The sequence below is a fragment of the Artemia sp. Qi Xiang Cuo genome, chromosome 21, assembly GCF_049724085.1.
Source record: "Artemia sp. Qi Xiang Cuo chromosome 21, ASM4972408v1, whole genome shotgun sequence".
Lineage (NCBI taxonomy): Eukaryota > Metazoa > Arthropoda > Branchiopoda > Anostraca > Artemiidae > Artemia > Artemia sp. Qi Xiang Cuo.
The window spans coordinates 18,216,647-18,243,138 of NC_142814.1; the positions used below are offsets into that span (position 1 = coordinate 18,216,647).

Genomic DNA, 26,492 nt, shown 5'->3' on the forward strand with positions numbered 1-26,492 from the left:
TATTTAATTCCTCTTGATATCTGGGAATATTTCTTGTCTACAGTGTTATTATGAAAGTAAAGAGTAACATTAAACCCCAAAATGAGCAGAATTTCCGTATAGGAGGACTGCCCCTTCCACATCTCCACCTCCACATCGCGGTTGTAGAAACTTCGGAGGCTGATCATTCAATCAAAAATTATGAGTTCTAGTATTTTTGTTTTACAAGTCGAAAGCGATTGGAGACCAACCAGCCGCGGGGAGTATTTTCCGCCGAGGTAGCATCTTCCGTGGAGGTAAAACCAGCGTAAGGTATACACATCAGATTCCCTTGAGGTCTATAAATTAGCCATTGAGATATTGTGCAAGGAAACTTATTTTAGAGTTTAATTTAAATTCAAGATTTTAAGTTCCTTATTTTGTCGGATCAACTTGATTCTGAAGCAGTTTATGGTTAATGTCGATCATTTGGATTAAAGTAATTTTTGGGAGAAGTTAAGCTTGATTTATCGTCCTTATTTTGTCCGAGGTTGGGTCATGGCAATGAAGTTGAAAAGGAATTTCGAATCCCAAGAACTCTTTTTTAGAAGGAAGAAGGAATCCCGATGAGAACAGATCCCAGTTTAGTTGTTGAAATTAAAGAAAAAATAACAAGCGAAAATGCTAAAAATAGAACAAACGCTGATAGATTGGTGGGGCGCCGCAAAGCCAAATTGCGTCTGCTGGCGCGGCTTCGGGGACTACTTATAAGCCGATTCAGCCAAAGTTAGTCTAAAATTTGTTTTGTGCAGAGGGATCCACCTGACCAAGAAACTTCTGATTGCCATTTTCAAGCTCAATGGAGAGATGAAATATAAGGAACCATTTTTTGGTGTCATTTTTTCCATGCATAAGGTTTCTCCTGACCTATTAGCTTACAGACATAAGTTTCAGACTTTCAAGAAAACAATTTGGCCCTTATTTGGACGAACCAATAAATTGGTGGCAAAAACATTTTGTCGCTAATTTAAATAGCGCTTGCCCTCCCACAAACACTTTCTGACGGTTTTAACTTGATCTTCTTAGTTGTTCTCAAGTTGAAACGCTGTTTTGATTGTGTATGTAAATGTACTGTCTTTTGATTTACTTTACCTTGAATAGATCCATAGATCTACTGGGGCTATACATCCTTTCTGTTTACCTTCCCACATTGCTCCAGAATCAGATTCTATGCTGATTTTAAATATATAAGTTTCATCAAGTTTAGTCTTACCCTTTAAAAGTTACGCGCCTGAGAAAATTTGCCTTATTTACGAAAAAAGAGAAAAACACCCCCTAAAAGTCACAGAAACTTTAATGAAAATCACACCATCAGATTCAGTGTGTCAGAGAACCCTACTATAGAAGTTTTAAGCTCCTATCTGCAAAAATATGGAATTTTGTATTTTTGCCACAAAAAAAGGTCACGGATGCTTGTTTATTTGTTTTTTTTTTGTTTTTTTGTTTGTTAGTTTGTTTTTCCCAAGGGGTGATCGTATCGACCCAGCGGTTCTAGAAACACGAGAGGGCTCTTTCGAACGGAAATTAAAAGTTCTAGTGCTCTTTTTAAATGACCAAAAAAATGGAGGGCAACTAGGCCCCCTCGCGTGCTCTTTTTTCCCAAAGTCACCCGATCAAAACTTTGAGATAGCCGTTTTGTTCAGCTTGGTCAGAAAATACAATAACTATGTCTTTGAGTATGACTTAATCCCCTACAATTCCCGGGGAAAGGTCTGCAAGTTATGAACTTTGCTCAATGTTTACATATAGTAGGCCTATTGGTTATTAGGAAGTATACAGAAGTTTTCAGGGGGGGGGGTTCTGGTAGTCGGGGGGTTGGGGTTACGTGGGAGGATCTTTTCATGGGGGAAGGGACATTGCTATGAAGGGGGTGCCAGATTTCCCAGCAGTATTTAAAAAACGATCAGAAATTAAATAAAAAAACAATTTGTTAAACTGAAAGTAAGGAGCAACATCAAAACTTAAAACGAACAGAAATTATTACTTATATGATTGGGTTAATTAACGGCCTTTGTGAATAAGGGGTCATTGTTAAAGAATTGTAAAAAAATGAACTTTAGCGTAAAGAGCGAGGTATTGACTAGGGGGTGAACCCCCTAATGTACGTAATACAAATATACGAATATAGAAGCTCGTTACGTAAGTTAATTCGGAAGTTACGTCAGATCAAAATTTCGAGAAAGCCATTTAGCCAAAAAAAGTAAAATTAATATGCAATTTTGTTTTAATTATTCATGTAGGCCTACGGTGAGCCAAAATCAAAGCTGCATTAATTCAAAAACGTTCAGAAATAAAATTTAAAAGAACGATTTTTTTTTAACTGAAAGTAAGGAGCGACATTAAAACTCAAAACGAACAGAAATTATTCCGTATACGTATGAAAGGGGATGTCCCTCCTCAACGCCTCGCTCTTTACGCTAAAGTTTTTTATTGTGTTAAAAAATAAATCTGTGAGACAGAGTCAAACTTTAGCGCAAAGAACGAGGCACTGAGGTGGGGACAGCCCCTTTCATATACGGAATAATTGTTGTTCGTTTTAAGTTTTAATGTCGCTGTTTACTTTCAGTTATAAAAAAACTTGTTTTTTTATTTAATTTATAATAGAATCGACTCTGGCTGAGCTGTTTACTGAGTCAGACCACTAACTTCTGTTCCAAACTAGATCAACAGGATTGCTTATATAAGAGTAACGTCATATTTTTTTATTTTATACTTTTTCCATAATAAGAGTTTTATTATTTGAAGTAATTACTTCAAATAATAAATTTTTAATTGGAAGGTTCTAAACGATCTTTTTTTAGCAATGGGTAAATAAAAACCTAAAGTTACTACATTTGATAATATTTCTCTTCGTTTAAATTTCTGTGTCTTTCTTTAGTTTCATTTGAAAGAAAAGTTTTCTTATTTGATTAAAAAATATCAAGATAAAGAAAAAAGTGTTATAATTATCTTAAAAGAGGCACATTACCTTGGCTTGTATTATGACTCTGTGTATTTGTATAAATGTTAATGAGTCAGTCAGTGTTCTTCTTGAATAAAATAACACTCACTTAGAAACAGGGTTTCTGTTTCTAAGCGTAAATCCACTAGAAGTACGGTTCCACGGCTTGTAATACTTTTTAGTTTCAAAAATTGTAACCTATGAACATGTTCTGAGACTCTGGTACTTTTTGGTGCTTTTCGTTAAATCTACTAAATTTCGCGAAAAAAGGTAATTTTTACAGATCTTCCATTTTTAGTCTTATTATACAAATAAATCGTGGTTATTTACCTTTCATTTTTTATTTATTGTTTTTTTTTTTTTTTGCAGAAAGAATACATTCTTGGTAGAGTCAGGACTACTGATATGGTTTGCAATACCGTTTTGGTCTCCCGAAAGCACCTCAGCGTGAAAGTAAAGGATGGAACCGTGTACGTAAAAGACTTGAAAGTAAGTGGAAAGGCAATGAAAATCTGATTTTAAATTTATGTGAAAAGATCAATTAAAAACTTAGCCATTATTAACAACTTAAAAACTTAACAATTAACAACTTAAAAACACAGACTGAAAACCAGAAAAGGTTCAATTCTCTGACGTTAAAAATGGCATTCGGTTCATTTGTACCCAGCCCCAATTATAAAGTAGAAAATTTTTAATTTCGGGGGTTTTAATCTTTGAGTTTGAATCGTTTTTTAAGTCTTATTTTTTTTAGTTCTCATATTTTCAATGTTTTTGTCATTTCCATTATTAGGCTCTGAAGACGGAACGTGGAGGTCGGTCCAAAATATCTGCCATTTCTGTCACTATATTTGGCCTGTCAAAAATGATTTTACTCTCTCTCTGTATAGTCATTTTTCACATTCGTGCGATGCTGCTTGAGGGCTTTCTCAAATTTACGTTTTTCGTGTACACGGAGACAATTCAACACACTGGATTTAGGACGACCACTTTCCCTCCACACTTAGAACCAGAACTTAGAATTGGGATTTAGTTTTTTTTTTTTATTTAGTGATTTTCTTCAAAAATCAAGTGATTTATGTGGTGATTTAGTGGTGTTTTTTGTTGGCAATGTAAAAAAAATATTAGAATTAGTGATAAATAATTTGGGATAGCAACCCTGGATAAGCTACTAGTCAGCCAATTATTTAGGTTTTCTCCCTAGATGCGTGTCTGCTTGGCTTCTCTTAAAAGGGATCAACAGACGGGTTTTCAGGGATAACATCCCTCGGAAGATTGTCTTAAATGAAGTTGCAGCGTCTATAAATTTGTTACTCCAGTACTCAGTGCGATATAACAAAACATCATACACTTTAGATATAACAAAACATCATACACATCATACAATTAGATTGCTTCTAATTCTTCGCGTACTATGCTCATTAAAGCTAAATCATTTAGCCGCTCCTGGCCCATTGTCGATCTGAGGTACGTTAATATTAATTTAAGTTTATTACTGGCCACCTTAACGTTCTATGCTCATTAACGCTAAATCATCTACTCGCTCCTGGCACATAGTAGATCTGAGGTACGTTAATTTTAATTTAAGTTTATTACTGGCCACCTTAACGTTCTATGCTCATTAACGCTAAATCATTTACTCGCTCCTGGCACATAGTCGATCTGAGGTACGTTGATTTACGTTAATTTTAATTTAAGTTTATTACTGGCCACCTTAACGTTCTATGCTCATTAACGCTAAATCATGTACTCGCTCCTGGCACATAGTAGATCTTAGGTACGTTAATTTTAATTTAAGTTTATTACTGGCCACCTTAACGTTCTATGCTCATTAACGCTAAATCACCTAGTCACTCCTGGCCCTTAGTCGATCTGAGGTACGTTAATATTAGATTTAGCTTACCAAACGACCACTCATTACTGGCCACCGACACTGCAATTGCTAATAATATTTGAAAGGCAGGTCTTACGCTTGCGAAGACCCCCTCTTCTCCGTATCGCACAATTAATTCTAACGTATCAATAGGTTCCCTCAAGGAAATGTATCGGTGTGGAATTTTTTTTTTCATATCATGGAGTTCTTGGAACAATGAAGTTTAACTTTGGAGAAAATCCCTTATTATGACATCTCTGACAAAACCTGGAAGTAAAAAAAAAACAACAATAAAACAGAGAAAAAAAGATAAAAGCACTACTTTGGTGAAAAGTGACTTTTTTTTTACCAAAAGATATATCTAGTTTGAAAATTTCGTTCTGTCATAAACTTATAAAATGTGTCCCTTTTTTGCCCTTTTATGTCTCAAATTTCTAAAATATGTCACTTTTTTGTCCCTTTCTCATTGTGTCCTGGCCCATGGGAATGTGTCCTTTTGGCATAAAATGTGTTCAGTTGGCAACCCTGCTGCCATTTCAGGGAAAACTTGTAGGAATTCCTTTCACCCTTTAAGAATTTCGTTAAAATACTATGCGTCTGATTGCAAGTTTTTGTTGCTGTTAGTGTTCCTGGGCTAACAGCCCTTTGCCCACGTGACACAAGTCAACCCAAATCTCACGACCCGCTTATGACCTAGTGAGGAGTCTGGGAAAAGGTCTCTTCTAGCTTTCAGGGGTTTTCTCGAAGTGTCTTGAAGCTATGTTTCATCAGGGGCTGATCTATAGCAAAATCTGGGGGGGGGTTGTAATGTAACAAGGGTGCTTATAAGCAAAATCTGAGGGGGGTGTGACAAGGCCGCCAATAATTGACTAGATTTTCAAATTTATTTTTCAAAAGAGTGAAAAACAGAAGAAAAGAAATGACGGCACCAGAAAAAAAATATTGGAGGGCTAACCCCCCCCCCCCCAGGACCCACCAGTGAATTTCATCTGGGGGCACTATAGTTTCTCTTTCATCCAGTGTTTTCCTTCTTCACACTTTTCGCATTTGAATACTTAACTAGCTGCAGTCACAATCCTTAATTAATGCTTGGCTATGTTTATCTAAAATCAAACCACAAATAAATACAGTACATCAAATCAATGCTTGGTTATGTAAGTCTGAAATCAAAAAATACTTGGCTATTAAAAAAAAATATATATAAAAGGAATAATAAAGTCTCATCCGAGTTTGTCTGCCTATAACACTAACAGACATCTTTCCAGCCCAATCGGGAGCTTTTGCAGATGGCAACACAACGAAGAGTAAAAACACATAAACTTCGACCACGATGGGACCTTAAAATCTGTATTGCAAGTTTCACATCTGATTTGTTCCTTATGTCAAAATACTTGGGTATTTCATGGATTATCGACAAGGGTAGTCCTTCTCTTGAAAAAAACAATATGTAGAAGGTTATTAGTGGTTCTTTGCATAATTAATTTGATGTCTGAAATTTAGTTTCCTACATTTAAATAATTACAAAATAAATGCTGGTGATCAAAGATTCTTCTGACAACTTTTAATCTGAATAATCATTAGTACGGGCAAAGGCCGTATCCATGGGGGGGGGGGGGTTTACCCGGGTTTGACCCCCCCCCCCCCCCGAAATTTTTGACCGAGTCGAAAATTAGTCTAAAAAATACCTGTAAAGACAAAACCTTTCCAGAAAAAAAAATATGCTGCAACATGCTGCAAAAAAAATGATGGCAACTTCCGAGCGCTACTGCGGCTAAGGGCGAGACACGGTGACGATGTTCTGAAGAACCACCTTCTTTCTGCGGCCGGAAATGCCTCATATCTTTCTCCCATCATCCAGAATGGTATTATCGCCGCATCCGGGGATCTTCTTCAGCAGTCTATTATGCAAAGAGTAAACGCAAGTCCATGCTTTTCGGTGCTTGCCGATGAAACGGTGGACGTTTCGAATACCGAGCAGCTGTCTGTTTGCGTCCGCTACTCTTTCAAAGGGAACTTGCATGAGGACTTCCTTGGTTTTACCCCAGTACCTGATTTGACTGGGTAAGGTCTGGCTTCATCAATCCTGCAATTTCTCAAAAGCCTTGGTCTTAATCTGAACAAGATGGTTGGTCAGGGATATGACCGACCAATCCTGCGATCCCTGGAAGCTCTTGAAGAGAACGGACATGCAGAAATTTCTGCAAAAGCGGCGCAGTTGCTGGACACGATGAACCAGTCGCAATTTGTTGTGTGTCCCCATGTGGTCAAAGAGCTTTTGTGCCTTACGCTTCCATTGTGCAAGACTCTTCAGTCAGTTGACTGTGATTTGGCAGCTGCATGCAGGCACGTGGAAACTGTCCTTTCAAAAACAAAGGAAATGCGTGAAAATGCTGCTACTGCTTTCACGTCTAAATTCGACGAAGCTCAGCGTTTTGCCAGCGACTTAGGACTGGAGATGACTCATCCAAGGACGAGAGGTAGCCGGAGTATGCAAGCAGACGATCCAGACCTTCTCAACCACTATAAAACCTCGCTCTTTATTCCTCGCTCAAGTGGGAGAATGTTCCGGTATCAGAGAGGCCTACTTGTGCTGTGTCTTCGCTTCAGGCATGCGACGCTACCTTTTTTCCAAATGTTTTTCTTCTTCTGGCTGTTCTTGCGACGTTACCTGTTAGCACTGCTACTCCGGAAAGAAGTTTCTCAACGCTCAGAAGTCTCGAAACCTGGCTGAGAAATTCAACAGGAGAAGAACGATTGAGTGGCTTAGCTCTCCTTTTAGTCCATAGGGACGTTGACATCTGTCCTGACAAGGTCATCGACATTTTTGCAGGAAAGAAAAATCGTCGCCTGGATTTCGTTTTATCGATATTCGCCCTTACTTTTAGCTAAAAAAAAAAAACTAAAAAATATATAGACTACTTCTAGCCTACTATTTGGCTTCTTTTTGCGCCAAAAAAAATGGCTTGTAGTATTTAACTGTATGTAAATACTTGTCTTGTTTATGCGTTATTAAAAAAAAAAAAAAAAAAAAAAAAAAAAAAAAAAACCCTTACAGATACGAAAGTATGCCTAGTGGACGCGTCCTCGTTCACAAAGGGCGGACTAACGGTCTCGAACTAACGTAATGTTGCTCGAGGATGTTAGACAAAGTCCACGGGAAAAAATCGGGTAACCCCCCCCCCCCTGAACAAAAATCCTGGATACGGCCCTGGTACGGGTCTTCAAGTAATCTGTGTATTAATCAAGAAAAGGCTTCAATGTGGTGGTGATCTTTATATGGCGGGTCAAATTATAGTCACATTTGACGATAAAAACAAATTGTGCACGAATTCTCATTTTACCATTGATTCGCTAATCCTATTGTGATTTGTCAATATGAATAATATGAATTTTGTAATATTTTTTTAAGGGTGCACTGGCAGATCTAGGGGGACCCTGGCCCTCGAAGATTTTTTCTGGTGCCCTCTTTCCCTTTTTTTTCGTTTTTTTTTTTTGAGCGGGTGGATTAAGAAATTTGAGGTTGATAGTTAATCCCTCTTGATTTCCGGTATGCGCTGCTATTATGAAAGTAAAGAACAACATTAAAACCCCAAAATGAGCAGAATTTATTCCGTATAGGAGGGGGACTGCCTCTTCCTCGTCTCAACCTCCACCTTATGTTCGCAGAAACTTTAGAAAATGCTCATTACGTAAGAAATTGAGAGCTAGTCCTTTTATATGAGTCGAAAGTGATTGGCGACCAACCAGCCGCGGGGGGGGGGGGGACGCCGGTTACCAATAGGCCTGTAGGTACATTGTCCTTTTTCTTTATAATGTGTGAATATTAGACATTTCTTCCATGACTCAGACCCAACCATATTAACCAACACTAAGATAAATAACCTCAAAATAACTGGCATTAAACTACCCTTAAATTTTTTTAATATTCTTGTGGGTATACCATCTGGCCCAGGAGTAGAATATCCAGGAGATTTATTTACTACTTCCTTAACCTCTTTTTTTGTAATTGTATTATATAGCTCTTGGTACTCCTCTTTAAAGGGATATTCTACGCAAGTCATACTAGACAGTCTTATGTCCTTTTCTAGGCCATTTGGCCATTACAAGGAAGACAAATTACTATTTGGTTCCTCAAAATGTGATAGCCACGATACCAGACTGGGAGACTCCCTTTGTTTATTGATTTGCCGGTTGCTGGCCACCCTAATATACATTCGCTCAAACCAGTTCATAAAATGGCTTCGAGACTGAGTGAAGGTAATATACAGTAGCGAAAAGTCCTATGCTCTCCATTGAAAATTTTTGACACAGATCTAAAGCCACACATGGTTCATGACTCCGCCTTTGCGTACGCGCAATAAAACGTTTCAGATGGAAAACCAAGGAGCAGCTGAAACGATGGCTCTTGTAATGGGATCAAAAACCTCAAAATTTTCCAATTAAATTACCCAAGTAAAATAAAATCGCTCAAAATAAGAACCTAAAAATTCAAGTAACCTACTGATCGAGTAAGACTTAATCGTCGAATTTAAAAAGTAGCAAAACAATTGTATCTTAATTGGACAAACTTTGTAAAAAATCTTTCCAACAGAAAATGTAACAGCAATAAATAAATCCGCCTCTGCGTCGCCAAAGTATGCAATAAATATCAGTGTGACCAAATGTTACATGACAGGCGACCAACAATGTAATTTAACTCTTAAGTAGCTTGAATTCCCAAACTGTCAAGAGAAGGTAGAATTTATCATACAAAAAATAGTCGCTAGAGATACTAAGTATTTTTGTGTAATCTAATTGCATTGTTCTGAAAACTAAGTTTAGGACTATGTATTCCAATGTAACTAAATTGTATTGTCCTTTAATAACTTTCACAGAAATAAATTATAAATCTTCTGGAAACTAAGTGACATGTCGTTAGCAAAAAATTACAAAGTAAAACTTTGTCTTGTCGAGAAAAATTCCAAAGTGAAGTCTTAAAGTTATAAATCGTATCAAAATTCAAGTAGCCAATTGGTGTATCCCTGTCCAACAGAGATATTGGACATACTGTCTGAATCAATAGGACCAGTGTAATATACTTTTTAGCAATGCCTGAATGTAACCTCCGGCGAAATCGGAGGGTATAGTTGCTTAGAACTTAGCAATTTTGCATCAGTCTATTATCAGTTCTTAGGATGAGTCTAGAGCCAGTCTATCAGCAGTCTATTATGAGTTTAGAGTGAACCTTTGAGAACAATTAATGTAAGTGATTTAACTGTTGCATTGTATATGCCCCAGTCTATAACATTGTCTTAGTGTCTATGACTGTGAAGTGTTCCTATGTGAAGTGATATTCCTGATAAGCTTTGTACCGCTAATGTGAGTAAAAATAAATACATTACTTTCTTAATCATTTCTCTTTATGTTAATATTTCTCAAGATAGTTAGTCCTTGTGGCTCCAACCACTCTCAAGGGAACCTGAATCTTTTCAATCTGATTTCGACTCAATATGGCCGTCAATATATACTTCCCGCTTGATTCACTATTTTAATCCCCCGCTACACGAAGCTCCCCCGCAAACCATACAATAAATTATAGGAATACAAATAAATAACCCCCCCCCCCCATTAGAAAATAAAAGAAAACCCGCTCATTAAAATATATGAAAAGAATTAAACGAACCCCCCCCCCCCCCGCATTAGACTCTGACGTACATACTTCTGCTGACGGTGCGTTAACTTACCTAATTACGCGCTATGAACTGTGTGATGTTTGGAAAAACATTTCGGTACTGTATATTACCTATACTGTTGTTCTTAAGAAACAAAATATTGCCGAGAAGCAGTAGTATTTTGAATAGTTTAGTTTATTTTGAATTAATTTTACCTTGAACCTCCCGATTTTTCTGGAAGCGCAAAGGAATATACAGCCTGCATCTTTTATTTATATTCTAGTCTTTGAATGGTGTTTGGTTAAATCGTGAGAGAATGCCCAAAAATATCTGGATGCGGGCAGATGTTGGATCCAGTATACATGTTGGTATCGAACCCACAATTGCAAGACACCGGTAAGATCATTTTGTTTTTGAAGTTGTGCAGTTACGAGACTTAATAAAGGTAATTTTCCAAATATGCCATCTAGACTAGCCACTTTCATTTACCCGTTACAGAACCAAACAACAGTTTTGGAGCAGGTTAAGGGACTTTTAAGCTTGAAAATATTAAGCCAAGCTACAAACTCCGAAGATTTAATTTAGTTTTAAGTTAAATTAGTCTTCTTCCTTTGAAGGATAAAAAAAAACAAGTTTTTTCAACTGAAAGTAAGGAGCAACATTAAAACTTAAAACGAACAGAAATTATTACAGATATGAGGGGGGTAGCCCCCTCCTCAATACCTCGCTCTTTACGCTAAAGTTTGACTTTTCATTCCAATTATTTAAGAATGATTCATGAAACAAAAGGTTCGTTTAGTTAGGATAATAAGCTTTATTTAACAATTCCAAAAAAGCTTGTTCAGTCCAGTTGAAAAAACTTGTTTTTTTACTTAATTCCTGATAGTTTTTAAAATAATGCCGGGGAATCCAGCTACCCCTCCATTGAAAATCTTTTCCCTCACTAAAACTTGCTCCATGAAAAGATTCTCAGATGTAACTCCCTCCTCCCCACTGCCAGAAAATTCCCCCCTTCCCAAAAAGTGCCTTTACACTTTCCAATAGCCAATACTATAATGTGCAAAATGGGTAAAGTTCCTAGCTTGTACCCCTTCACCCGGGGCTGTGGGGATCAATTCATCCTTAAAGACATAGTTATTAGATATTTCGACTATGTTGAACAAAATGGATATCTCAAAATTTTGATCGGAAGACCTTGGTGAAAAAAGGGCGCGAGAGGGGGGGGGGGGCTAGCTGACCTCCAATGATTTTGGTCACTTAAAAAGGGCACTGGAACTTATGATTTGCGATCAAATGAGCCCCCTCTCGATCTTTTAGGATAACCGGTTCGACATGCTCACTCCTGGTAAAAAAAATCAATTTTTTTCAAATACTTTAAATGCAAAACACTGTCGCTATTTCAAATGTATGGAAAATTTCCAGGGGGATTCTGCATAGAGGAGACTTTACGGAGGGATGGGGGGGAAATTTGTACGCTGAGTTTCTACACTGGACAACACCCAGTTTTGTTTTTTTTTATTAAAAAAAAATAGCAAAGCGCACTCTTTGGGTGCCATGTGCCACTTTATGATTGCCTTATAAAATCAAATTTATAAAGAGCAATTAAGTATAAAATTTAGTTGACAAATGGGCCCATAATTAGCTCTCTATGATGTCCATGTTTCCGGCCCAGTCTTTCCATTCCAAAAATATCATCCAAATTGCGCTTTTAGTGCGCCGTGTGGAACGTTATGACGGCCTTATCAAGTCTAGGCAAATAAAAAAACGATAAGTCGTAAGATTTATCTTCCATGAGCCCTTAAACAGCTCTCTGAATATTCCAGTGCCTCAATAGCGACAAAGAAAAATAAGACGACATATCACTGCTGCCCATGTAAAAAAGTGATGTTTTCTTGTTGTTCAATGAGTATCGTGTATCATGCAATTTTCTTGTTTCATGCAAAGGTTTCAACAATGGTAATTTGAAGGGTGCACTTTTGGATTTGCTAAGACGTTACATGCAACTGACTAACGCAATGCACTGGGCTGCTGGAATAGTGCGTAGTTCAACTGCGAGATTTTGTCTCCTATGATGGGCGCGAGAATTGAAGGAAGTGGAAGGGGGATACGCACTGTAATATTAACGGTAAAGCTCGTAAAGAATCTGAGCTTATTAAACTCACCATCACCCACCCGAAGTGTTTGTAGTACACTACTGCCATCTGCAGCAACTCATTGCTGACAGCCTTAGTAAAAGCCGAGTCCACTACTTTATTTATGTTTGTTTGATGCGTGTTCATTGTTTATTTGTTTTCTGTACTATTTTGGAATTTAACCGAGTATTGTCTTTGCTAAATAGTAACTGTTCTACATCATTGTTTGAAGAACTATTGAAGACTTAGGGAAGGAATAGGCTATCTTTACTTTTTAACCGCTTGGTACACCCCCTCCCCGTGGTTGGAAGAGTTCTCATATGGTCCCAGGAAAGGAACAGCTGGGCTGCTAAATATTATGTAAATTATAAATTGAGGATAAGTGCGTCCTTAGGTTCAGAGATGTAAGATGGCCAAACTTTTGGTTCCTTAACAAGTTCCATAAAAACAGATGTGTCCAGTTCTCAACTTTGATGTGTTTTATAAAGTTATTAAAAATGTAATTTGTATCAAATTTAACTGGTTTTGACAGGCTAATGAAATCAATAAAGGGTAGACCTTCTTACTTACTTTCTTTGGCTCAGAACTATTTTTATAAAGCAACGGAAGGTAGAACAAGAAGAAAAAGATATTGAAAAGGGATTTGAAGCCAAGCTACATCTTCTTATAGTAACGCAAGAACAGAAAGTGAAGACTATTTGAACAGTGAGGGCAGCTCAACTTTGACCCAATTAATTAAGAAACATGATCCAATTAATGGTCTAACCTCAGCTTGGCTTATATTTTTGATGGCCCCTTTCAACAAAGAGACTTGATTTTCCCTTAGACTAACTGGAGAAAATTTGGAACAGAATATTTAGAATTTTTAGACATCTTTAAAACACATTTAGGCTAATGCTTTTCACAAGTTTTCTAACACCCCTTTCCCCACAGGTGGCTTTTGAGGAAAGGGGTTGAGGAGGCACTCACCTCAGGCAAAGAAATTTTTGGGGGCGCAAATTTGAAAAAAAAATCTAATATTTATAACAATTTTGTAGTTTTTAAAATTTTATCTTCACTAAAATAAAGTAGAGGTTGTAGTTGGCAGCAAGTTACTGTAAGTATAAGCAAATTGAAGATTCCAGAACCTCCGCTGCTTTCCTCTGAAGGATAACCCATGCTCATTAATTATTCAGACGTGGGCCCCCTCTTGCCCCCCCCCCCCCAATCAAAATGCTGAAGCTACGCCCCTGCTTCTATCTTGCATCAGCTATCATTTCAAGCTTAATCGGCTATTGAGATGCCCAGAATTTCTCTTACTCAATTGCAGACTCCTTGGCATAAATATTCTAGTAACACAGCATTTATCTGTCTAGAGGAGAAGCCCGTATCACTCCTTGACTTTCGACGGTGGGGATACTGCAGGAGGTTCGACCATTCCGTTCATAAAGAGGCACCTTTTGGTTCAATTTCATTCCTATTTATCGGAATGGAATGGTTGATTTAGAAGACCGTCAAACACATGATATTTTTAGGATTTTCCTTTTTAGAGTTTTTCAAGTCTTTTAGAATTTTAAATAATAAGCGGATTTGACAGATGGATTCATAAAAATAAACATTAACAAAGCTTTTTAGATACGTCTTAGAACGACTTAGACAACTTAGAACAACTTAGACCGACTGTGTAGTCATGTCTAGTTGCCTTAAAAATGAACAAACCTGAGAACGTCCAAATACTTGTAAAATATACCATTATATTAAGGAGAATCAGTTTCAGTGAAACAAATGAAAAGGACCAAAATGGAGGGAGCCGGTGTTTCCCACCTGCGGAAAATCCCTCCCCCGAAACTCCTGGGGAAAACTCTAAATATATCCCAAAATATAATATACTTTTACCCTGTGAAAAGTTTAAGGAGAATGTGGATGGTTTGGTAAAGACCATTACTGGAGAAAACAAACAAGAAAGGTCCGAGCAAGAGATTATTATTTCAAAAAACCCGCTACTCAGTCGTTTTCGGTGAAAAAAAGAACAAAAGAAAAATCAAAGAAATACTTTTGAAAAGCAAGAACAAAATTTTTCAAAGAAAGAATATAAAAACAAAAATGCGCTCGCTTTTACCAACAGATGCTTTCAGTATTTCCACAAATGCTATGATACCCTGCAAGTCAAATTTTGAAAAGTCAGCATAAAAGATGCTATAAATTACTGTTATTCTGGAGCAGATTTCCAGGTCAAAAGTTAAATTAATTACGGGCATCCTTAGCTTACTAAAAGTCTGTCAACCCATCAAGAGTTGTTTCAGTTTGTCCTGCTTCTATTTTGGCAAAATAGTAAATAAGATGCAGACATTTTAGTTTACAGATCTGTGCAAGATCATACAATCAAATTTTGTATTTCAGTTGATAAATTTATTTTTTAATGTCAGAGCTTCCTGATTATTATTCAATAATGATACTCACTTAACAAGGTTGACAGTCAGTAGGCCTAAGCGTCAGGGTGTCTACCCACTCACCAAAAACTAAAATATGATAAGGAAATACAGTCTGGATTCCTCACGACTGGATTGACGGAACAACTCGCTTCATCCATGTAATCTTAGTTTCGTGCCTGAATGCTAATAGTCTCCTTTTATAGGAAGAGATGCCATCAGAAGACGTAGATATAGAACCGGATTCTGGGATACTGGTATGTTTCCTTTTTCTTCTTTCTTTCTACCAATTTCGTTCATTCTATTTTCCTCCGTTCTGATTTATAGTCTCGTTATTTTGCTGTCATACTAAGTACTTACGTATTAACTAATTATCTATTTAACAGGTGAAGAGATGATGTTGGGTAACGCGAAGATCCATCAAGGACAGCTTCACTTTAGTACTATTAGTAAAGACGGTGGGTGCTGTGAAGACGTTAAAAGTAGAATAGCCGAGGCCCAGGGATTTTTTTTTCATAGTTGAAAAATGTTTTGAAGTATCGGAAGATTAGTCTGCACACCAAGATTAGAATATTGGAAGCTACTGGGATGACAGTGCTCAAGTATGGTTCTGAAGCGTTGGCGCTCCTTAAAACAGAGGAGGATTTGCTAAATGTTTCCAGAGAAATTGTCTTTTGATTGTTTGGCAACCTGACTGACTAACTGTATCTCTAACAGTGAGCTCTACGGAAAACATTCAATCCCGCTTTCGAGGGCTGTATTGAGAGAAAGGTTGAGATGGCCTCAACACGCTTTGCGGATGAAGATGACACGTTGCCTAAGATCGTCCTTGTCGGCCAACTGTCTAGGGCCAAGCGAAAAGCAGGTCATCCCTGAATGGGATGGGAAGCTCTCATAAGGAAAGATTTCAGGGAAATGCGAATGAGAACAAGTATTGACGCGTTCTGTAATTTTTTTTAACCCGGCTTAAAAAAATGAAAAAAAATTTTGGATACGCCCTTGAATGCAGTTGTAGAGGCGAGCAGCTACTCCTCCAGATAAAAAGAGTCAAGGCTTCAGCTACCACCAGAAAAAAAAGATGAAGGGGCTGAAGATTCTCAACTAGATTCTGATTCTGATCAAAAATAGATTTTCATTATTTGCTGCTTAATATAACTGGATCCTGAGGCAATTAATTGATTGTTCATACTTGGGTGATAAGCACTGTGGCCTTATAACCCAAATTACCTAAAATAACCATTTAAAATAAATGCTGTATTTATTTTGACCACCATACCACCCATGAAGTGTTGATTGAATCAGTTAGGGATTCTGATTGGACATGCATAACAGCAAATGCAGCGGAAGCATATTTCTCTTGCTCGTCTTGCTAAAAACTATACGCCTTACTGCACGAATACCTGCACCATACGTGCAGTAAGTGCTTCTTACTGCACGAATGTGAACAATCCTTAGATTTTGTTTTACTTTCCAAATTTTGTGTTTTATTCAAACTACATCTCAAGCAGCTTTCTATCCTTATGATTCAAATTTTTAGTCAAACTTTGACAGGTTGGTTAGCAGATAACTTGTCTTTATAACTTGTTGAGATTCTGGAATTTAGTGTTGGAATTTGTCAATCCAGGCCAAATTTAACTAGTCGACAATTATAAAGCTTTGTTTTAAACGTCAGAAGATGTTACAAGTAACTGATTTGCGTTTGCAAAATGAGTATTTTATAACTATTGTTAAAAGTTTGTATAACGAGGCTTTAATAGGGATTTTGAACGAATTGTGAAATGGGGGAGCCCGTGGGGATTTTGCCATTGAAAGGGAGGATTTCTAGAGATTTTTCTTAGCTTTTTGGGATTCTGAAAACCATGAAGTGGAAACGCTGAAAGGATCGAATTTGCTTTGCTAAGCTACTGTTTTGACAAGTGTGTATGACTATTGATTACCCAAAGTGAGTTATGGTATTCTGTAGTAAGTAACTTTTCTTGGCTGAAAATGGTAAGGATTAATTAAATGTTAACTATGGTGATTAACAGTAAGAAAACTAATTCACAATTTGAGGAAGACCCAGAAAGGTGTTTATTCGTTTTTGAGCTCTTAATGTAATGATATATTTTATGCCTGACCCTATAATCATTTTTTTTTTTTTGACGGAGATAATTTTGAGGACCACACTGTCTTTCCTTGACGATAGATACAAGTTCAAATAGGGATAAATCCTTTTATTAGATAATGATAATAACATTATCAGTGATAATTATAATTTTATTTAGAGACAAAATATATTTTGTAGCTCTTTTATTTGTTACTCTGTCATTTAAAAAGAGTGAGAGGGGCCGCAAACAAAACGTTATTGTGAAATATTATCATGACCATTATATAATTTCTAAAATATGATCAGTGAGGTTAGACAGTAAGCTTCTATGTTTTTTAAACTCAATATTGCCAAACTAAAAAATAGATTTTTCAACAGTACCAAAATATCTTCATTTAGAGAAGAATTTTGTTCTTCTATCGATGCGAAATTCGACTCCTAACCTAGCTTAGCTGCATAGAAAACCTGTGCAAAAAATTCTAGATACCCTTTCTTGGATTTCCATATATTTTATCTTGCTCCATCGAGAGAATTATCTTTGCTAGCAATTGACGGTATAACCGAGAAATTCCTATGTGGCAGTGTGTCTATGATATATATAAAATGAAAGAAGTAATGCCATCTATCTAAAATAATTGTTTATTTTTGCACAGTATATGTAATAGCAGTATGACCTTTCTCTACTCCGGACATTATAAAACCTCGGACCAAGGTGCCAGTACTCCAGAGAATTTAAACCCCTGCAAAAACATACGTAAAATTAGACCGTTTCAAGGGTAGGCAAGTCAGATCTCTCTTGAATATAAAACTTAGCTCCAACATTCGAACACTACCTTTAAAGAAACTTATTTTAAATTAATGTATTCCAATACATACATGAAAATCGGTAATTAGTAGTGCAATGTTATTATTAGATGTTTTTAGGAATTAAAAATAGATATGTGCAAAATTTCACCTGAATAATCTAACGGTTATACTCAATTTGTAATTTTTGAAACTTAACTTTTATTCAAATAAAGTAGAGGGCGCAATAAATAAATGAAAATAATTCAAGAATTATCAATTAATTAATAAAATAGAAATAACCAAAAATTTGTAAAATAATTCAACAGTGATAATTATAATATTTAAAAAAGTTTAACAATAATTAAATAATTTTGTTAATAAATGAGAATTTTTGCTAAAGTTCAGCCTGAAGTTTTATTAGAGACAGGGGAGGGGGTCGAGACTTTTCTCTAGTCACAAGAGAGGCCAGAGCTGTCACTGGTGGCTTTCCTTATTATGAAAAGAGATATTTCAAATCTTGCTCGGGAATATACATAAACATTTTGGTAGTATAATTATAATCAACAATTTGCATCTCAGTATAAATACAAGCAAAAATGGAGTAATGAAATATAATAAAACAAAAAAGTAACCAAAATGAAAGAAAAAAATACAATCAACTAGATCAGAGGTGTAAAGATCTAACTTCGAAAAACACGAAACATCGAAACTTCGAAACACGAAACCCCAAAGGTTTGTTCTCAAAATTTAAAGATAAACTAACGAGAATTATATTGCAGGAAGGGTCGACAATTAATCTGACAGAGGATGAAGATCCAAATACTGGTGAAGCTGAAAATCCACCTGATAATTTGGACAAAATTCCACCGCTGACTCCTCTAGTCTGTCATTCTGATAAGGAAACATCAACTAATTCTTGTGCCAAATCTACACTCATCTTGTCTTCTACCAGTTTCCCTCCCCTTCCGCCTCCTCTGATTCCCATCAGTTCGAAATCAGTTGATGTAGCTGCTGAATCGCAACTCACTGTCCCTAGAGGAGAAAATAGTTCTTTTCAGTCATGTACATCTAAAGATCATGAAACTGACCTACTTCAATCTGCAGAAAGAACCTCAGCCTCTCTTTTATTGCTAAATAATGGACTTGACCAAATTAAGGTTAAAGCTGAGCCTGGATTAAGTACCTTTACTTTTCGACGTCGATTAGAGCAGTTAAAACAAACGTCTTTTTCTGAAGTCGAAGTCATCACCATTTATGATTCTGACGGAGAACTACCTAGTCCTTCCTCTCTGGAAGAAGAAGAATCTGAAAGTGATGTGTCTGTCCTACACAACTCGCTCAGCGATGTTAGTTATCAGTCTGATAAAGAACTTCAACACTGTGAAAATGACGACTCTAATGATGAAGGTAAAAAGGTTTATTCTTCCCTTTTTTCTTTTTTCTTCCTTTTGTTTAAGCTTTTCTAGAAGAAAAATATAATAGGCGTCTCAACAAACTCAAAGTCTATGCGTTACAGCTTACAATTTATGTGATGGCAAAAATTTAAATGTAAATGCAACAATAATAAACTAATTACCACGCACTAAAATGGTTGTCATGGTAAGTTTTTTTTCTCCAGTTATTTATCTTGGTTATTTCATTGCAAGGGTTACATATGTGCGTTTTTATTAACGGGTGTGGTTTTTCCCCAAGGATTCTGTGAAATATTTCTTGTCTGAAACACTAAAGCTTCAACAACAAGAAAAAATATGATGACTTTCTTGAATTTAGTATAAAAACTGCAATGGCTAATTTTCCATAATATACATATATATATATATATATATATATATATATATATATATATATATATATATATATATATATATATATATATATATATATATATATATATATATATATATATATATAAATATATATATATATTTATAATATATATATATATAATATATGCTATATATAAATATATAGCACTCCAGACTTGAAATCCTGAGGCCAGGGGTTTGATTCCTGGTGTCGCTGGTTGTTTGGTTTGGAACGGGGGTCAATAGTTTACTCTAAGTTCAGCCAGAGTCGATCCGGCCAAGGCCGTACCCTGGAGGGCGGGGGGAGGGGGTTTGAACCCCCGCTGAAATATTTGTCTGACTCGTAAAAACGTAACAAAAATGGATATAGACAAATTTTTTATGCGTTTTTTAGATTTTTTTTTGTGTACCCCCCCCCTCTCCCCCTACAAAAAACAATTTTTGAGTAAACCCCTCACGAAAAAAACCTGGGTACGGCCTTAGACCCAGCTGTAAAGAAGTCGTTAATGGTTCAGTTTTTACGGACGAAAAGCGTTGCCAGATTTACTTAATTAGTTTTTCTTATTTACTTTCATGGTTTAGCGTGGCAACACTGACAGCAAAGTTTATGTCTTAAGACTTTAGCATTCTTGGAACAAAAAACCAACGAAAATCTTAAAAACCTCTGGAATTCAGGTTTGAAAAAGCAAAGATAGCTCCAGGGGACAAAAAATACTTTTGTTTTTGATGTCTTTGGTAATTTCGGCTTTAGATCTTTTATTCGTCAAGTTCACGGGCAAAAATTAGCCGCATCAGTGAATTTTTATTTTTCTTTAGTAAAAAAACATACAAATATAATAAATCAACAAATTTTTTTAAAAATTGTAAGAAAGAAACAGTCATTCCTAAGTCTTTTAGATCAAATACCCACTTTGGTATTGAAAATGAACAGAAATTGAAGGATACGTTAAATGTCATAGCTTTAAACCGTGTATTTGCCGAACAAAAACAGAGACGTTTCAATTTAGTTAGAGATATTAATTATCATGAAAATTTTTTATTTAATAATATTCCGTCGGAACTTTTATGGAAAATTAAGGATATGGCTATCAAGTCAGTTCATCATGATTTTCACCTTTCAAAGGTGCGGTTGGCTGATAAATTAAATGGACTTTTATTCGATAGGTTCCAAGATTCTGATACCTTTTGTCCTCGTTTCTATCCTGGTCCTGCTATCAAAAACATTTCATCCAAGTCTTTGACTATTCAGCGATTGGGCCAAAATTTTGCTTTCCTTAATCGGTTCCTTATTCTAGAATAGTTTCCAAAGTGGAGGCTGGTATTATCTCCTCTATTGATAAAGTGGAAGCCCCACGAGAACCTAAAGCCGAAATCGTGGAACATTTGAAAAAATTTGACAAGGAAAAATTGAGAATAGTACCATCAGAAATGCCGTAAAATCCCTTACACTTTTAAAACAATGTAAAGACCATATCATCACCAAAGCTGATAAAGGCAACACAATCTTCATAATGGATAGCAGTGATTATGAACAAAAAATGAAAACAATTATCTCAGATGAGTTTACTTACAAAAAACTGGGGTTTGATCCCACTGAAAAATACACAAAAGAAACACGACATGAATTAGAAGTACTAAAAACAATTTACAAATAACCCCTCAATTTTATAATAAATTTTTCCCCAGAGGTTATTCAGCACCAAAATTTATGGTTTGCCTAAGATCCAAAAGAATAATGCTCTTCGCCCTATTGTATCAACTATTAATTCACCGGTTTCTAAATTAGGAAAATGGTTGTCAATTGCATTTCGTCCGCTTTTGGGGACTCGACAGATCTTATTTAAAAAAATCAGTTGATGTTGTAAACAAACTAAGAAATCGTCACATAGACAACAATACAGTTCTCTGTAGATTTAATGTTGTATCCATGTACACAAATTGTGATGTTAAAAAATGTAAACTCATATTAAAAAATAAATTACAAAAATATTTTGAATTGATAGAAGATGTAACGTTGGCAACTATGGACGTCGAAGTCATTATGAAATTGGTCTCGTTGGTAAACACGTATTTTTTCATTTTGGTTTTAGAGGAGAATTTTATCAACAAGTCTTCGGTTTAGCCATGGGCGCTCCTTTAAGTCCAATCCAGGCTAATTTATTTTTCGATTCGATAGAAATGTCCGCTATTCAGTGTTTTCGTTTGTCTCCTAGTTTCTGGGGTAGGTTTATGGATGATGGTTTATGCTTTTGGGAGCATGGATTGGATTCTTTAAATTTTTTCCTTGACCATTGAAACAGGTTAGACAAAAATAATGAATTTACTCTAGAGCTAGTAAAACAAGATATGCTCCCTCCTTTAGATATTTTATTAATATAGATTGATAATAGTTTACTTTTTTCAGTCTAAAGAAAAACAAACTCAAAATGACATGTATTTAAATTTTAGTTTATCTTACCCAGTTTCAGTAAAAAAAAAAAGGAACAGTCATATCATGGGTTGATAGAGTTTTTAAAATTTGGTCCCCGGAGTATATTAATAGTGAAATATTGTATTCGAGAGATATTTAATTTTGTAACGGGTATCATGTAAATTTGTTCATTAAATAATACAGAAAAGGCATATTAAGCTTGAAAAAGGTAATAAAAACGAAGGTTCTCAACTTTTGGACCCCACAATTTCCAATAGATACTTTTCATTGCCTTACATACCAATTCTTGAGCAAAAAATCAAACGAACTTTACTCAAACGTAATATTTCAACTTGTTTTAAATATCAGACGACTGAGTAACTTTCTAAATCCTGGAAAAGATATAACACGGAATTTTTTGTCAAGTGGAATTTATAGCATCCCTTGTTCTTGCGGGAAATTTTACATCGGTCGAACACACCAGCAATTTATAGAAAGATTTATTGAGCACCAGAATTCAGTAGATCAGGCTCTAAAATATACAAAACCTCCAGACAGCTTCACTTCAGCCTTAGCAGAACATATATTTTTTTAATTCGGACCATTTTGTGCAGTTCGAGGAGGCAACAGACATTTCAAATGATAAAGGTTTCACACAATGGGCTTTTGAACATATTTTGCAGGTTTATCAATTAACAGAGATACTGGGAATATAAATATTGATCCTATGTATGATACTATTTTAAAAAAGGAACCCATATTCAAAAATAAAAATAAAGTATTGCAAAATGTCCCAGGAGTTAGTTCAAATAATAAACCTAAGCGAATATCAGCTTCAAAAGCTTTGCATAAAATTATGTCGCAATAACCTATTCGTTGTTCATTGGGTATTTTAAAAGATTTAATCCAGTTACTTTTGTGAGGTGGTTTCACGAAGGTAGCTCCAAATTGTAAATTTTAAGCAATTGTATATTATATTATATTTTTAGTTGAGTATATTTTAGTTTTATGTACATTTTTTAGTTTTAGTTTATTTTTTTTTTTCGTCTACGCTGAAGACGCCTTGTTTGATACGGGCAAAATATTCGTTTTTGTTTTTCGTTTTCATTTACTGGACATAGACCCGTTTGTCGTATTTTTATTTTTTCTGAAATATACTATTTTGTAACTAGTCTGTAGCTGTAACTTTTACTAAACGTTTTATAATATTACTTATTCATAATTTTTATTTCAGACTTTTTACATACTGGCTTGAAAAAAAAAGAAAGCCTACCTGGTTTTTCCAGATTTATTCTAAAAATATTTTTTATTTTTATTATTTTATTATATAAATATTCAGTCCCTGATTTTGCATGTTTCTGTCATATTTCAAAGTATTTTTTTATACTAAAAGAAAATCAAAGTAAATATTAGATGTGTAATTGGGTATGAATCTCGTCTATCAAATGATAGTAAAAATTTTGATTTATGCTAAAGCATTCAACTCGTAGGACTGTAGAAAAATAAATATCCAAAACATGAACAACAACAACAAAACAATAGGAGAAGTGAATAAAAAAAATATAAACTAAAAGGTAGTTTGTTCATGGATGTTGGGCACCGATGGGATTACTATTCGCTAAAACGGGAAACCTAAATTTATAATAAAAAGAGGATAGGAAACTAATCTTCTTGGAACTACCCCCTCTCCCTTAAGAACCCAACATCGAATTTCATCAAAATTTAAGATATGAGTAATAAAATATCCAGGCACAGTCAAACTCAGAATAGAAGCAGAGAGAAAATTTACCACAGGATTACCCCTTCTCCGAGGGGTGTAGGAAATGGCCCCTTTAAATATTTTTAATGCTCTATATAATTAAAGCATTTAATAAATCATATAATTTGGAAAATATTACTAGGTTATGGAAGAAGGAGGAGTGACGTTTAGGGGCTAAAATATTGCGGCCAAGTGAAGTTTGGGGCTAAGCGATATAGCATTTAGAACTGTTTTAGTTTCGAGATAAAGCAAGTGTAAAGTTACTTCGTGGAGTTGTTCCCGATTTTACCGACCAGGTACCAGAGAACGGTTTTAGGTGACCCAGGTTCCAAGAAGTTTTGATCTGCTCTTTAGTGGCTTGAATTTTTTTCTTCGGTAGTCCTGTATTATTCAGAACACACTTGAGAAGTTTGCTGAATGTACGATCTATGAAAACCGGTTTCATAGCCACAAAGACCAATAACAGGTGACAAAATGCATTGCGCTTGTATAATTTGGGCTATATATTTGCACATTAGGGGCGAGGGGTAAGGTGAGGTTAGATTAATTTATCTCCACACCCCCTAATATGCAAATATATAGCCCAAATTATATTATTATATAAACTTAAGTTATTATATTTTCATCATATTTTCGTATATTTCATTAGGATTAACTTCACTTCTCGAGATTATTCTGAATAACACAGGAGTACCTTTTTTTTGTTTATGATGGACTGTCGAGTCAATTTATTGCTCTCTTGATTCTAGAACCAACCTCAAATTGTGCAGACGAGGACCCAACCTCAAATTGTGCAGACGAGGACCCAACATCCAATTGTGCAGACGAGGACCCAACCTCAAATTGTGCAGACGAGGACCCAAGCAAGTCAATTAAATCGGGATGGACATCTCACTGCCTTGTAAGAGAAAGAGTTGGACACGTATTTTCAGGACAAGTAAAAGTTTTACCCGAAATGTATCAGGTTTTCACGACTATGGGAGCCTGTGCTTTCATCTTAAGGTGGAACCCTAACTGGTTTGAGGAAGTAAAATATATATCAGAATTTCCATCATTTCTTATTCCAGTCAGCAATTTTCCTAGCCAATTTTTACCTGTTCCAATCCGTTTTTATGATATTAACCACTATCTTTCAGTCTTTGGACCCCCATTGATCGTTGAAACTTTTCATAGGGTTAGGACCGAATATGATCGCTTTAAAGCAAATCCAGATGCTTACCATAGGTTTGTTTTCAATAGCGGTGGCAGTGGAATCATAGAATATGATAAAGAACATTTTATCCTTTGCCTACACACAATTCAACCCCAAGGATCATCTTTGTTTGAATATATGAGGAGCGGATCTTTGGTAATTCTGAGAATACCCCTGAAACGTCTTAATGCTGCGGTGGGAGAAAATCCTTGCTTTCAGCTTCTTGGCTATGTTCATTCTATTCAGTTTAAGAATATGGAAGAAGCGCCAAAGAATTTGAATTCCATGGAGTTGTACCGAAAGTCAGACAGAAAACCAAAGGCTTTCGTTAAAATCTTTATTCAGTGTTTGAAAAATGAAGTATTAACTGCTGATTGGATCAACTTTGAAGTTCCTCTTAAAGTCCAAGTAATATTCAAACGTTTTTTGTCTCTTGTGAAAAAATTTCCTACATCTTTGACCCTTGAATCATCACCATTAAGAAACTTAATTTTAAGACCAGGAATAGCGAGGTTGCCACAAATTGCTACTTTTTCAATGGACAATCGCTTTGAATATCTCGGTCCTGACCATAAAAGAGTAATGAAACATATTGTGACTCAGTGCCTTGTAGATAAGGAAGCACCCGTTATATGTGTTGTTCAAGGGCCCCCGGGTAGTGGCAAGAGTCTCGCTATAGCTTCAACTATTCTTCAGTTACTATTAATCGAACCAGAATGCAACATTCTACTATGTTCACATTCAGAAACTGTTTTTGTCGAAACAATCCAAAAACTACAAAAGCAAATGGAAGTTATTAGCGGAACATTTAAAATTCTCTGTTTGGGGATTAATGGTGATGCACACAAAGAGTTACAGTTTTTGTTGGAAAATCAAGTTAAAGAAGGTTTAAGCGAGCAGTTGATAAGTCTTCAAGATCATACAGATTCAAATACTAAGGACATGATCAGAAATGCTAGAGTCCTAGCAACTACTTTTTCCTACTCCAGAAGGTCTTCCTTAGAGCTTATTATAAAGGAAACGCACAAGGTTTTTGATTTTTGCATAGTTGACGAGGCGAATCATTGTGCTGAAATGGAACTTCTACAACCCCTATCGTATGGAGTCAGGAAACTCATTTTAGTTGGTGATCGAAAGCAACTTCAACCCAGTATCATGTCAAAGGTTAGTTGACTAGAATTTGAAGCTTTCTGCTAAACGGAAAGCAGGTCGTCCCCGTCTGGGGTGGGAGGACGTCATAAAGAAAGATTTAAAGGAAATGGGAACTTCGTTGGCGGGTGTAAAGAGGGAGGCTTTGAATAGATTGGGGTGGAGGAGGAGCGTGCGTAGCTGTGTTGGCCTCAGGTGGCATGGTGCTGCGGTGAGTTGTTAGTAGTAGTAGTAGTAGTTTTTCAATGCTTTTATTTTTACTTGCGAAGCTTTTCTTTTTACTTG

The 26,492-nt window shown here is 35.9% G+C and overlaps 1 protein-coding gene across 4 annotated transcripts in view; it reads left to right on the forward strand.

The window, feature by feature from the left end:
* Nucleotides 1–3,412: 3,412 nt before the first annotated feature.
* LOC148939299 (helicase senataxin-like) overlaps nt 3,413–26,492 on the forward strand; it is a 41,172-nt gene continuing 18,092 nt past the window's right edge. For 2 of the 4 annotated variants that reach the window (XM_089106982.1, XM_089106984.1), the window contains exons 1-5: nt 3,413–3,448; nt 10,764–10,925; nt 15,227–15,277; nt 18,672–19,299; nt 24,616–26,222. In XM_089106982.1, coding sequence (XP_088963108.1) covers nt 15,233–15,277; nt 18,672–19,299; nt 24,616–26,222 — 2,280 coding nt within the window. In that variant the 5' untranslated portion in view covers nt 3,413–3,448; nt 10,764–10,925; nt 15,227–15,232. The remainder of the gene's footprint in view (nt 3,449–10,763; nt 10,926–15,226; nt 15,278–18,671; nt 19,300–24,615; nt 26,223–26,492) is intronic. The other 2 variants (XM_089106985.1, XM_089106983.1) reach the window with 2 other exon arrangements.